Here is a 14,289-nt window from a genome sequence, read left to right on the forward strand (position 1 = left end):
ACCTCTTCAATGTCCACCACCGCGAGCACCTCACACAGAACTCCAAACTTCACCTTTTCAATCCCCATGACAGAGACCACCTCACGCACTACTCCCAGGTTTACCTCTTCAATCCCCACCATCGAGACCACCTCATACACTACTCCCAGCTTCACCTCGTTCATCCCTACCACTGACACCATCTCACACAGTACTTCCACTATCACATCTTCAATCCCCACCACTGAGACCACCGCATACAGTACTCTCAGTTTCACCTCTTCAGTCCCTACCAGCGAGACCACCTCACACAGTACTCCAATCTTCACTTCTTTAATCCCCACCACTGAGACCACCTCACGCAGTACTCCCAGCTTTACCTCTTCAATCCCAACCACAGAGACCACCTCACACACTAGTCCCAGGTTCACTTCTTCAATACCAATCACCAAGACCACCTCCCACAGTAGTTCCAGCTTCACGTCTTCAATCTTCACAACCAAGACCACCTCACACAGTACTCCCAGCTTCACTCCTTCAACCCCCACCATCGAAACCACTTCACACAGTACTTTCAGCTTTACCTCTTCCATTCCCAACACTGAGCCCACCTCACACACTACTCTCAGCTTTACCTCTTCAACAACCACCACCGAGCTCACCTCAAACAGTACTACCAGCTACACCTCTTCAATCCCCACCACCAAGACCACCTCACGCAGTACCCCCATCTATACCTCTTCAATCTTCACCACCAAGTCCACCTCACACAGTACTCCCAGCTTCACCTCTTCAATCACCATATCCAAGAGCACCTCACACACTACTCCCAGCTTTATCCCTTCAACAATCACCACGGAGACCATCTCAAACAGTACTACAAGCTACACCTCTTCAATCCCCACCACCAAGACCACCTCACACAGTACCCCCATCTATACCTCTTCAATCTTCACCACTGAGCCCACCTCACACAGTTCTCCCAGCTTCACCTCTTCAATCACCATATCCAAGACCACCTCATACACTACTCCCAGCTTTACCTCTTCAACAACCACCACCGAGACCACCTCAAACAGTACTACTAGGTACACCTCTTTAATTCCCACTACCAATATGACGTTACACAGTACTCACATCTACACCTCTTCAACCTTCACTTCTGAGACCACGTCAGACAGTACTTCCAGCTTCACCTCTTTAAATGCCACCACTGAGACCACCTCACACCCTACTCCCAGCTTTACCTCTTCAACAATCACCAGCAAGACCACCTCACACAGTACTCCCAGCTTTACCTCTTCAATCCTCACCACCAACACCACCTCACATGGTACTTCCAGCTTCACATCTTCAATCGCCACCAATAAGATGACCTCACACAGTACTTTTAGCTTCACCTCTTCAATCCCCACCACTGAGATAACCTCCCACAGTACTCCCAGCTTCACCTCTTCAATCCTCACCACTGAGACCACCTCACTCAGTACGCCCAGGTTGACCTCTTCAATTCCCACCACCAAGATCACCTCACTCAGTACTCCCAGCTTCACTTCTTTAATCCCCACCACTGAGACAACTTCACACAGCACTTTCAGCTTCACCTCTCCCATTTCCACCACCGAGACCACCTCACGCACTACTCCCAGCTTCACCTCTTCAATCCCGACCACTGAGACCACCTCACACAGTACTCCCAGCTTCACCCCTTCCATCCCCACCACTGAGATCACCTTACAAACTACTCCCAGCCTCACCTCTTCAATCCCCATCACTGAGACAACCTCACACAGTACTCCCAGCTTCACATCTTCAATCACAAACACTGAGACCACCGTACACACTACTCCCAGCTTCACCTATTCAATCCCCATCACCAAGACTACCTTACACAGTAGTCCCAGTTTCACCTCTTCAATACCCACCACTGAGACCACATCACAGAGTACTGCCAGCTTCACTTCCTCAATCCCGACCACTGAGACCACCTCATACAGTACTCCCAGCTTCACCTCTTCAATAGTCACCACCAAAACCACCTCACAGACTACTCCCAGCTTCACCTCTTCAATATCCACCACTGAGACCCCCTCACATAGTACTCCCAGCTTCACTTCTTCAATCCCCATCATCGAGCCCACCTCACACAGTACTTCCAGCTTCATTTATTCGACTATGTACTCCACAGCCAGCACATCCACAACTGCCATCACCTCAACTCCTACTTCCTTGGAGACTGGGGTGACCTCCACAGCTGTAACTCCATCTTCTTTGAGTACAGACATCCCGACCACAATATTAATAACTGTTACATCCTCATCTTTGGGCACCAGCACTTCCTTGACTACAGCTACACACCTTCCAACTACACCCACCAATGTCAGTACCTCACCATCCCCAACACACATAATTTCATCTTCTCCCTCCATCTCAAATACAGAAACCTCATCCCTTGTGAGCACACCCTCTCCCACCATTTCCACTGTGAGAACGACCCTCAGAATTACTGAAAACACCCCAATCAGTTCCCCTAGTACAAGCATTCTGGTTACACCTGAAACCCCAACACATACCCCTCCTGTACTGACCTCTGCCACCGGGACACAAACATCTCCTGTACCTACTACTCTCACCTTTGGAAGCACGGATTTCTCCAGGTCCACTCTTCGTACTCTTACCCCATCAACAACCTTGAGCACGATCATGTCAACATCAGAGGTGCCTGTTACTAGCACACATTCATCCACTCTTAAAACAACTCTTTCAACCCTCTCAGTGCAAACTTCACACATGTCTCCAAGTGAGTCTACTACAGAATCTTTCACTAGGGGAAGTACATCTACAAATGCAATCTTGACTCCTTTTAGTACCATCATCTGGTCCTCAACACCTACTACCATAATGTCATTTTCTCCGTCTTCCGCCAGCATAACTCCAGCGTTCTCCACTACCACTCATTCTGCCCCTTCTTCACCACACATTTTCAGCACAGAAAATGTCAGTTCCTCTTCTGTCACAGCCTTTCCTACTCTCTCTTCCGCTGCAACTACCAGCACTTCTCCAACCAGCTCCTCTCCGACCACAACTCTCACCGAAATAACCCCCTTTTCTTACATTTCTCTTCCCTCCACCACAACCTGTCCAGAAACTATAACAATTACAATAGTCCCCGCCTCTCCCACTGATCCGTGTGTTGAAATAGATCCCAGCACTCAAGCTACTTCCACCACCACCCCATTAGCCGTCTTTCCCTTTACTACCGAAATGGTCACCAGTCCCAGCTCCATCAGTCTGCGAACTGCCCTTCCTACACATATGGACACTTCTTCCGTGACTCCAGAAAGTTTGCCCAGCATCACAACCAATGCTTCCAGTTCCACTGGCACTGGGACTATAGCCACGAACACAGTTTTCACAAGTACTCAAATGCCCACCAGTGAGACCTGGCTGAGCACCAGCTCCGTGATCCCCCCACCTCTTCCTGGAGTCTCTACCATCCCACTCACCACGAAACCAAGCACTAGCCTTCCGACTGTCCTGAGGACTTCAAGCAAGTCAACTCGCTCCTCCCCACACACCACCAGGACTTCAGAGACACCAGTGGCCACCACCCAGACTCCTACCACCCTTACGTCACGCAGGACAACTCCCGTCACTTCCCAGATGACCACACAGTCAAGGTTGACCACCACTGCAGGTTGGACCTTCTACCTCCCTCTTCTCCCTCCTCCCTCCCCTGCAAAATTCCTGTGCCACTGAGGTCAGGCTGTATCCTGACCTTCCCTTTCTTCCCGTGTTTCCCAGGCACCTGTGACAATGGTGGAACCTGGGAACAGGGCCAGTGTGTTTGCCGTCCAGGGTTCTCTGGGGACCGCTGTCAGCTCCAGAGCACATGCCAGAATGGGGGTCGTTGGGATGGCCTCAAGTGCCAGTGTCCCAGCACCTTCTATGGCTCCCGTTGTGAGTTTGCTGTGGAACAGGTGGATGTAGGTGAGTCGCCAGAGCTATGCCTTCTACACTTCCCCAGCCTTATCCATGAGTATGACCTGGAGGCACCCATGCCGTTTTGCCCAATCCTTCCCTTTCTGCCATCTCTCCCATGCCCTCTGCTGCCCTGTGTTGTGCTCCTCTCTCCTCACCCTTAAGAGATGGCTAGGAACCACATTCCTTCCTAAGCCCAATTCTTGACTTGGGCTGCTTGGATATATATCCGTTTCCAACTGTGGCTGTACCAACACACACAAACCTGGCTGCTGAAACAACACGACATTACCATGTTACAATTCTGTAGATCAGAAGTCCGATGCGGGTGTTACTGGGCTGAAATCCAGGCATCACCGGGGCTGTGTTCTCTTCCAGAGGCTCCAGGGAAGCATCCATTTCCTTGCCCTTTGCAGCCTCTGGATCCTCCCATGTTGCGTGTGCCGGGGTCCCCGGCTCCATCTTCCAAGCCAGCAAGGCTGCATCCCTCTGAGGCTTTCTCCCATAGTGTCATCTCACTCTGATGGACTCTGGGCTCCACTATTGCTTCTTCCACTGTTAAGGACTCTGTAAGGACTTTGGATCCTCCTGAATTGTCCATGTTAATTTTTACAAGATCAGCTGATTAGGCCAGGTGTGTGGCTCACGCCTGTAATCCCAGCACTTTGGGAGACAGAGGCGGGCGAATCACCTGAGGTCAGGAGTTTGAGACCAGCCCGGCCAACATGGTGAAACTCTATCTCTATTATAAACACAAACATTAGTCAGGTATGGTAGTAGGTACCTGTAATCCTAGCTACTCAGGAGGCTGAGGCAGGAAAATCGCTTGAACCCAGAACCTCCGAGAAGGTGGAGGTTGCAGTCAGCTGAGATTTCACCACTGCACTCCAGGCTGGATGACAGAGTGAGAGCAAGACTGTCTCAAAAAACAAACAAACAAACAAACAAATAAACAAACAAACAAACAAAAAAAACCCAGCTGATTGTCTTGTAATCTCTGCACTTTGGAAGTCCATGGGGGGAGGACTGCTTAAGGCCAGGAGTTCAAGACCAGGCTGCGCAACACAGTGAGACCCCATCTCTACAAAAAAAATTTTAAAAATTACCTGGGCATGGTGGCATGTCTCTATGGTTCTAGCTACTCAGGAGGCTGAGGTGGGAGGATCAGTTGAGGCTTGGAGGTCAAGGCTGCAGTGAGCGATGATTCAATCACACTGTTGTGCTCCGGCCTGAATGACAGAATGAGACCCTATCTCAACAATAAAAAAGAGTTAGGCTGATTAGCAATCGAATTCCATCTGCACCTTGGGTTCCCTTGTCATGTAGTATAGCATACTCACAGTTCTGGGGATAAGGACACAGACACCCACCCACCACGGGGATAGCTGGGAGGGACCACAGGAACATCGCTGTGTTCCTGCCTGCTTCCTCTCATCTCCACACAATCTCTCTCTCTCTCTTTCTCTCTCTCTCTCTCTCTCTCTCTCTTTCCTTTTTTTGACAGAGTCTTGCTCTGTCACCGAGGTCTGAGTGCAGTGGTGCAATCTTAGCTCACTGCAATTTCTGCCTCCTGGGTTCAAGTGATTCTCTTGCCTCAGCCTCCCGAGGCACAATGCATCCTTGAATTCCTACCTCTGTTTCTGCCTCTGTGCATGAGTCCTCAGGGATCTTGGAGAGGAGCAGCAGGAGGAGCCTGTGGGTTGGGGGGAGGTGGTGGTGGTGGTGGTGGCATCAGACAAAACCAGACAGAGTAGTGACTACGGACATGCATGCTGTGTGCAGACTCAGTGGAGACCGAGGTGACCATGGAAGTGTCTGTCGACCAGGAGTTCTCCTCCGACCTCAACGACAACACTTCCCAGGCCTACAGGGATTTCAACAACACCTTCTGGAATCAGGTAAGGGGTAGGGGGAGGGGAATTTAAGGTTCTCCCCTGGGTGTGAGGTTGGGCATGTGGGTGCCCTCAGGCCTTCAGGTTCAAGACGTGAGCCCTGGGGTCTTTGGCGTTCCAGATGCAGAAGATTTACGCAGATGTGCAGGGCTTCACCTTCAAGGGTGTGGAGATCCTGTCCCTGAGGTAGGAGACCCATCTGGGGATGTGGAGGCGGCATTGGGTGGGGGAAATGTGTGCACAGAAAGAACCCATTCCTTGCTTTTGTAATCATCAGATTTTATAAAGAGAGGGGTGTAGGGAGTTGGAGGGGGTACACAAAGAATCACTCCTTGGGGTATTTTTTTGAGATCGTTTTCTGGGGCTATTTCTCTGGAGGAGGGGTGGTGCCTCTCTTCTTTAGCACGCTGGAAGGAGAGAAGTTACAGGGACATGTGGGAAGGTGGTGTTTGGATTGGTGACTTCGTCTTCCTCTGCTTTGCCCCCTGCTCTACTGGGTGGGTCAGCATTAGAGAGAGAAAGAAAGAAAGAAGAAGACAGAGAGGAAGAGAGAGTGCATCCAGGGGCACCTGGTGGACGATGGCGTGATACAACACAAAGAGAACGTCAGGCTGGATGTCAGGGCTCACACTTGCAATCCTAGCGCTTTGGGAGGGCTAGGTCAGTGGATCGCCTGAGAGCAGTTCAAGAGCAGCCTAGACAACATGGTGAGAACCCACCTCTACAATAATAACAATAGTAATAATGATAACAAAATGATTAGCCAGGCTTGGTAGTGCATATCTGTAATTTCAGATACTTGGGAGGCTGAGGTGGGAGGATCACTTGAGCCCAGGAGTTAGAGGCTGCAGTCAGCTATAATTATAACACTGCACTCCAGCTTGGATGACAGAGCAAGACTTTGTCTCTAAAAAACACAGAGAGAGAGAGAGAGAGAGAGAGAGAGAAAGGGGGAGGGGGGAGAGAGAGAGAGAGAGAGGGAGAGGGAGAGAGAGAGAGGAAGTCTATCATGTCAATCATTCCTTGTCCTGCCTTCCTGGGCTGACCAAGTCAGGAATGCTGGCAGCCCCTTCTGAAAATGTTGCATGTGGCATCCTTACTCATGACCTCTGCCCCCTTTCCCCTTCCTGGTGCACTTCGGGTTGGTTCTCGAGGTGCCCTTCCAAAATCCATGTGCCCTGGCTGTGGCACTTTCTAAGGCTGCGGACCCCTCAGGAATGGCAGCATCGTGGTGGACTACCTGGTTCTGCTGGAGATGCCCTTCAGCCCGCAACTGGAGAATGAGTACGAGAAGGTGAAGACTGCGTTGAAGGAGGGGCTGCAGAACGCCAGCCAGGATGTGGACAGCTGCCAGGACTCCCAGAGTGAGCCCGGGCTGGAGGGAGGGGCCAGGGCCAGAGCTGCTACCCCAGCCCACTCCAGCTCAGCCAGGGGGCCTCTGGGCTCAGAGACCAGCCCTGTGGCACCTCTGGCAGGTTGGAAGAAGGGGCACGAGTCCACACACTACAGCATCAAGGGTGGGGCTAGGGAGGGTCTCCCCAGGACCTGGGTGCTGGGGAAGAGACCCCCCCTGCACATGATGCTCGGCGTTTCCCGGATGGTTGAAGACCTCTGATTATTCAGGGGAGATGAGGGAGGGAACAGGAGTCTTCCCTTGTGTCCACTCCACACTCTCCAGAGGGAGAGAGCCCTTGCTGCCCTCCCTGTGCCTGTCCTGATTTCTGGCCCTAACCCCTTGATCTTAACCCCTTGACCTGCCCCTCCCATTCCATCTGTGCCTGTGATCCCGCAGCCCTGTGCTTTAAGCCTGACTCCATCAAGGTGAACAACGACAGCAGGACAGAGCTGACTCCGAAAGGTGAGGGTGGGGTGAAGGGCTGAGTGGTCTTCCGTGGCCATGACCCCTGGCACCAGGGACATTTGCCCGTTGAAGCTGGGGGGCAGGGAGAGGCCTTCGACGGAGGCAAGTGATGTGACCCAGGGCAGCCCTTCCTGCGCTGCTTACTGGCTTCCACCTGAGGACAGCAGGGGTCACGAGGAGAGGGTGAGGGTGCTGGGGCTGGCCTCCCGTCACCTAATCCCAGGGTCTACCCCACGGCACCCCACCAGGAAATGGAGTCCTGGTCGCCCATTTTCAGAGGCACCATAATCAGGACCCTGGATAGAATGGATGAGGTCCTTGACTCTCTGCAACCCCCTCCCCAACTCCCTAGCCATCTGCCGCCGCGCGGCTCCCGAGGGCTATGAGGAGTTCTACTTTCCCTTGGTGGAGGCGACCCGGCTCCGCTGCGTCACCAAATGTACGTCGGGCGTGGACGACGCCATCGACTGTCACCAGGGCCAGTGCATTCTGGAGAGGAGCGGTCCCGCTTGTCGGTGAGGCCCCGCCCACCATCAGCTTCGCCTGAGCCCCACCCACTCATTCCAGGATGAAACCCCGCCCCATGCCCCGCTCCGGCTCCGCCCCCAGGCCCTAGGGTGGAGCCTGATCCCCAGAGTCCTGCTCCAAGCCCATCCCTCTTACCCTAAGGTGGAGCCCTGTCTCAGAGCTCTGCTCCGTAGCCCGAAAGTGGGGCCCCGCCTCCTTGCCTAGGATGGAGTCCCACCCCTCTCCCTAGGGTAGAACCCTGCTTCCTTGTTCCAGCGTGGAGCCCCGCCTCCTCCTTCTAGGGTGGATCCCACGCCCTGGTTCCAGGATAGAGCCCCACTCCCTGGTTCTAAGGGTAGAGCCCGGCTCCGTTGCCTAGGGTGCAACCCACACCCCTTGCCCTAGGCAGGAACCCACCCTGCCGGCCTAAGGTGGAGCCCCGCCCCTCTCCCGCCCCCGCGGGGCCCAGGGGCACAGGTAGATCCCGAGCCGGGAGGTGAAGAGGGTCTCACCTTGCGCCCTTCCGCAGCTGCTTCTCCACGGACACGCACTGGTTCTCTGGCCCACGCTGCGAGGTGGCCGTCCACTGGAGGGCGCTGGTCGGGGGCCTGGCGGCGGGCGCCGCTCTGCTGCTGCTGCTGCTGCTGGCGCTGGGCGCCCGGGCGGTGCGCTCCCGAGGAGGCGGCGGCCAGGGCCGAGGCCGGTGAGCGCGCCGGGTGGGGGTGGACCCGGGGGGCGAGGGTGGCCGAGGGGCCCAGGCAGGCCGGCCCTGCCTGACCCCTCGCCGGCCCCACCTAGGTCCTGGGACCAGGACAGGAAATGGTTCGAGATCTGGGATGAGGAAGTCGTGGGCACTTTTTCAAACTTGGGCTTCGAGGAAGACGACAGAACAGGTGAGTCCTGCCTCCCGGGGGAAGCGGCCAGGGGCTTTCCTGGGCACCACTGGGGGACAGATGCCCTCCCTGCCTTCCTCCAATCTCCTCCTTCCCCTTCTCTCTTCCTTCCTCTCCCCTTCTCTCTCTCTCTAGACAAGGATAAAAATTTCTATGTGGACTTGGAGAACGTGGACACCACCATGAAGGTGAGGGGCTAAGGTGGTGGGCCCGAGGAACTCTCCCCGCCGCCATTCCAGATTCCCTCCCCAAGCCCCACCAGCGCAGGGAGGGGGCTGGGCTGGCAGCAGCAGTGACCTCCCACACAAGTGGCTCCCTGTTCCAGTCCCGCACTGTCACTCTGCGACAGGTGCACATCAAGAGACCAGAGATGACCTCGTCCTCAGTGTGAGCCCTGCAGCGGCCCCTCACCACCCACTCCACCCTGCCCGGGACACAGGGTCCGCACTGCGTCCATTTCAAGAGGTGGCCCCAGGATGCGTGCAGCCCAGGCTCCTGCTGTTCTTGGGCACAATGAGACTGTTCCCACAAATCACATCTCTTTCCAACTTGGCTGAAATACACCTGGAAACCCAGTTCACCTCTAGGCTCTTCCACTGTGGAAACTTGGGCAAGTCAGTAACGAGCCTGTTTCCTCACCTGAAAAATGGGTACAACATTCCTGTACATAGTCCTCACCGGGTTGTGAAAACCACATGTGCTTGGACTTGGTCAATTCTCAGCCTTACTCTGCCCTCCCGTCTCTGCCCTCATGTTTCCATTGCCTCTCTAGGATCCTCCAATCCTCTTGTCCTTCACCTGGTTCCTATTTTCCCTTTCAATTCCCTACTGCCTGTTTCTTACCTTGAACGTGGAGGCAGCCTGCAGCCCATCCCCTCTCCTGCCCTCTCCAGATCGGACTCCCTGCTGCGTCCTTGTTATATTGTCCCCTTCTGAGCCTGTTCCTTCATCTGTCCTGTCCCCCTGTCCCCAGCCCTAAATCCTCCCTCCTCTCCCACACCCCAGTCCCTGGCAATGTCTAGATAGCCTCTGTGTCTTAGGATACCCCAGCTGCTGTTCCGCCCATCACCCCACCACCCTATTCTCCATTCTCCATCTCTCTCTCTCACCCTGGGGCCCCGTGGGTGGGGGCAGGGCATAAGTTCCCCAGTCCCCAAGGAAAGGCAGCCCCCTCATCCCCCTCCTCCTCATTCCCCTAGACCTCCCGCCCCTCCCGCCCAGACCTCTCTCCCCTCCTCCCTGGATACTGCCTTTTCCCATCCCCTCCCTTTCCCTCCTCCCCCTTTTCTCCCCGGTGTCACCTCAACTCCTGCGGTAACTCTGAGCCCTGAAATCTTCAATCTCCTTGGCCAGGAAGATCTGCTTTGGGGACAGGAGGTCGGCACATCTCCAGGTCTCCATGTGAACACAATACAGAGTTGATTGGAAAAGAAGCTGCTCTCGGTCTCTCTTCCTTTCACCTGGAAGTTGTCTCCACTTGATTGGAGAACAGGGATTTCCAGAGATGGCGCTGCAGGAGGATGCTGGGAGCACCCGAGTCTCCCAGGGAGGAAGGAGGGGGTCTGTGGGTCCCCTTGGGGGCCATGACATTCCTCATGAAAACACAGGTTGGGGGGAACCCATTTTGTTGGGGAGTGGCTTGGGGCCCCCTGGGTTTTGTCATCTGTGCTCCCCCCACCCCCCGCGAGACCCCTGGTGCTGGGTCAGGGAGGGGGGTGGCCCTGGGGCTAGGGCCAGCTGGTTCAGCTAGCTTTTGCAAGGACGGGTAAAGCTGGGCCTCCCCAACGATCTCTCGAGCCACATCCCAGAAGACCCCAAACCCTGATAGTCAATGCACACAGCAGAGCCTGTCCATGCTGGCATGGGGCCCTTCTGTTCCTGCTGTCTCGGGCAGTCAGGAGCCTGAGGAGCTGAGGGTGATCAGGACTACCCTGTCCCCTTGGCTGTTTGGGTTTGGGCCTGGGAGAGGCCCCTGTGATCTTTGCCCTGGGCAGCGGCCCATCATGGCCTTTCATCACCTCTGTCTCTGGGCAGGGTGGAGTCCAAGGCCATAAAGGAGAAGGGCCGGAAGCGGGACATTTGGAAAGGACCATGTTGAGGCGGGGGATGGGGCGGGATGGCTGGAAGAGAGAAGGGCTTCTCAGGGTGGGAGTAGAGGGTCCTTCACTTGGTCTGGGCTGTTGCCAGCTGCCCCTTCTGTGGTTTTGAACTTCTCCCTCCATGCTGATCTGCTCCCTGGGGCTTCTTGCCCCCACCTCCTGGCACCCACTGTGTGCTCTCACCTCTAGCCTGCACCCCTCCCTCCTGCGTGGCTCTACTCGCAGTGACTTTGACTTCCGCTGAGAGACGGACCCTGGCTCAGGGCGGTCACTGCCCCAGGACTTATAAGGGAGGAGGGTGGACAGGCTGCCCTTTTGGTTAACTCACCGTGGTCACCACCCGCCATTCATCTAACATCACCTCACCCCTACCCTGAGACAGGCACAGGCACTCCCCTTTTTGAAGGCAAAGGCCTCTGGGGTCCTTTTTATAGCTGATCTCTTCCCGGGAGGCTCTCATTTCTTGGTCCCTCCTGATGAGGGAAGACCAGCAGGCAGGGGGGAGTTGCTGGTGATCTGGATTGTGCCGCTGGCTCTCAGGCTCTGCACATCGTCCGACAGAGGGTGAGTGCTCCTGGGCTGATGCTCCAGGTCCAGAGTTTCTGGGTGGTCCTAGTGCATGCCCCCATGTGGGGGGTGGCTTCCCCACCTTTGCATGGGAGGGGCCTGCCAAGGGGCTGGAGACCCATGCTGTGACCTCATCTTGCCTTTGGGGGTGTTGAAGGGCTCACTGTGGAGACTTGTGGGTGCCTGTGGTTGTGCAAGGGGTGGTCTACACACAGCCCCTGGCCAAGGGGTGAGTGAAATCCACAGCTTCTGCTCTCCAGGCTTCCCCTGGGAGGACAAGGGGGCTTTTATCACAGAGTGGTCTCTGCCCACCTTCATCCTGGGGGCTTTATCTGCTGGAGGGCTGAGCCTTTCCAAACCTCACAGAGGCACTGCACAGGCTGCCAGCCCTGGTCCAGAGAGGAGTCCAGAGGGGCGTCTGACAGCATCCTCCCTTGACTTAAGGTGCCTCAGGTGCGCCTTGGAAGTCCCTTCCAGTTAGAAATGGCTGAGAGGGTCGAGCGTGGTGGCTCACGCTTGTAATCCCAGCACTTTGAGAGGCCAAGGTGGGTGGATCACCTGAGATCAGGTGTTTGAGACCAGCCTGACCAACATGGTGAAACACCATCTCTACTAAAAATACAAAAATTAGCTGGGCATGGTGGTACATGCTTCTGTAACCCCAGCTACTCGGGAGGCTGAGGCAGGAGAGTCACTGGAACGTGGTAGGCAAAGGTTGCCATGAGGCGAGATCGTGTCACTGTACTCCAGCCTAGGTGATGAGAATAAAACACCACCTAACAAAAATGGCTGAGGGGCTGTGGCAGGAGACAGAGGCCCGGGGGTCCTCGCTCAGCCTGAGGCCCGGGGGTCCTCGCTCAGCCTGGTCATGGCTGTGTCTGAGAGATGAATGGTCACCCGCTGATTTCCCTCATGCAGAACAGACTTTCTGATTCCTTCCTGGCAGGGGTGGACAGGGGTGAAGAGAGGCAGGAGAGGGAGACTTTGAGTTCAAGGCTGTGGGGTGGGCAGCAGGGGTGGTGAGGGGGCAGGGGACCTGGAGTGGGGGTCTCTGAAGCCCTGAAGGACACCTTTGAGGTAACCCACCAGGGAAGTTCCACCATCCTCCCAGCCAGGGACTCAAGCCCTCCGAGTCTGCTTCTGCCTGCCCAGCCTTGACAGGGGAGACCTGCTTTACCCCGCCCGCACCTGTTGGGAGAGGGGTACAGGCTGGGAGGAGCTGATGAGAGAGTTTCAAGGGCTGGAGTGACCAACTCTGTGGATTTGGGGACATTATGAGAGTTTATTAATGACACATAGATCACCTTTAAGGTAATAACAGGAGTGGGAAGCCATGGGCCAGGATGGGTCTTAGGAGGGGTCCTCCCGTCCCTGCTCCCCAGGCCTGGCCCGGCAGATCTCTCTGGTTAGATTATCCAAGGAGAGGGTAGTGGAGGTGATGACAGTGAGGATGAAGGCCCCAGGAGTCAGCAGGTGGCATTGCCTCTGTGTACCCAGGCGAGTGTTAGAGACGGCCCCCAAGTAACCCAAAGCTCCCGTCCCTCAGGTGCTTATAATTTCATGGCAAAGGTAATACAGGCCAATCCCTTCGTGTGCAAAAGTCAGAAAACATTATCTACAGCAAGGGCAGAGAGCAGGAGGGAGAGGCCAGGTAAGTAGGGCCACTGTGGAAGGCTCTGGAAGGTCTGATTAGACCCAGAGTCCCCTGCTCTCCTCTCACAGAGGGCTCTGCCGTTCACAAAGCCACTTCCCAGCAGGCAGCTCATATGATTCTCACAAGGAGGACTGTGTAAGGAAGTCAGGGCAGATGAGGAAATGGAGGCTCAGAGAGGATGACAGATTTACCTGGGGCCACACAGCAAAAAATTAACACAACCAGCACTTGACAGCGGATTTGTGCCCTGCGCCTATCCTCCCCCTCTAGAGGACCTCAGTTCTCTGCAAACATCCCCTGCTCCAGGAATGTATTGTGGGTCCTTGGGAGCAGTTCAGATGTCAGATCGGAGACTGCCAGTGGCATCTGTAGCTTTCTTTCTTTTTTTTTTTTGAGATGGAGTCTTGTTTTGTCACCCAGCAGGTTGGCATGCAGTGGCAGCATCCAGCTCACTGCAACCTCCACATCCTGGGTTTAAGCAGTCCTCCTGCCTGAGCCTCCTGAGTAGCAGGGATTACAGGGGCTTGCCGCCACATCCAGATACTTTTTTGTATTTTTAGTAAAGACTGGGTTTCACCATGTTGGCCAGGCTGGTCTTGAACTCTTGACCTCATGATCTGCCCACCTCAGCCTCCCAAAGTGCTAAGATTACAGGAGTGAGCCACTGAGCATGGCCCTAATATGCCTGACCCATTTTTAATATTGATATGATACTTAGACTCTCGGGTCCCTGTTGGCTTCTCCAACTGGGGTGTGGGAGTCCCTGGGCCTTCTCATACCCCAATGAACTGTGTGTGACCCCAGCTCATCCCAGTGCCACCCCAAGATTTGATCTTCCCTAGGGAATCTGATTACC

General features: G+C 55.0%; 1 protein-coding gene across 1 annotated transcript; it reads left to right on the top strand.

The window, feature by feature from the left end:
- The first annotated feature begins 66 nt into the window (after positions 1-66).
- LOC104652377 (mucin-3A-like) lies at positions 67-10,386 on the top strand. Its single transcript, XM_074390362.1, has 14 exons — positions 67-404; positions 660-1,067; positions 1,221-1,475; positions 1,935-3,676; positions 3,784-3,969; positions 5,743-5,858; positions 5,974-6,038; positions 7,068-7,216; positions 7,645-7,710; positions 8,066-8,228; positions 8,750-8,923; positions 9,019-9,113; positions 9,249-9,301; positions 9,463-10,386. The coding sequence occupies exons 1-14, from the start codon at positions 67-69 to the stop codon at positions 9,502-9,504; spliced, it is 3,852 nt and encodes a 1,283-aa protein (XP_074246463.1). The 3' UTR covers positions 9,505-10,386.
- The last annotated feature ends 3,903 nt before the right edge of the window (positions 10,387-14,289 follow it).

The sequence above is a fragment of the Saimiri boliviensis genome, chromosome 20 (assembly GCF_048565385.1).
Source record: "Saimiri boliviensis isolate mSaiBol1 chromosome 20, mSaiBol1.pri, whole genome shotgun sequence".
Taxonomy (NCBI): domain Eukaryota; kingdom Metazoa; phylum Chordata; class Mammalia; order Primates; family Cebidae; genus Saimiri; species Saimiri boliviensis.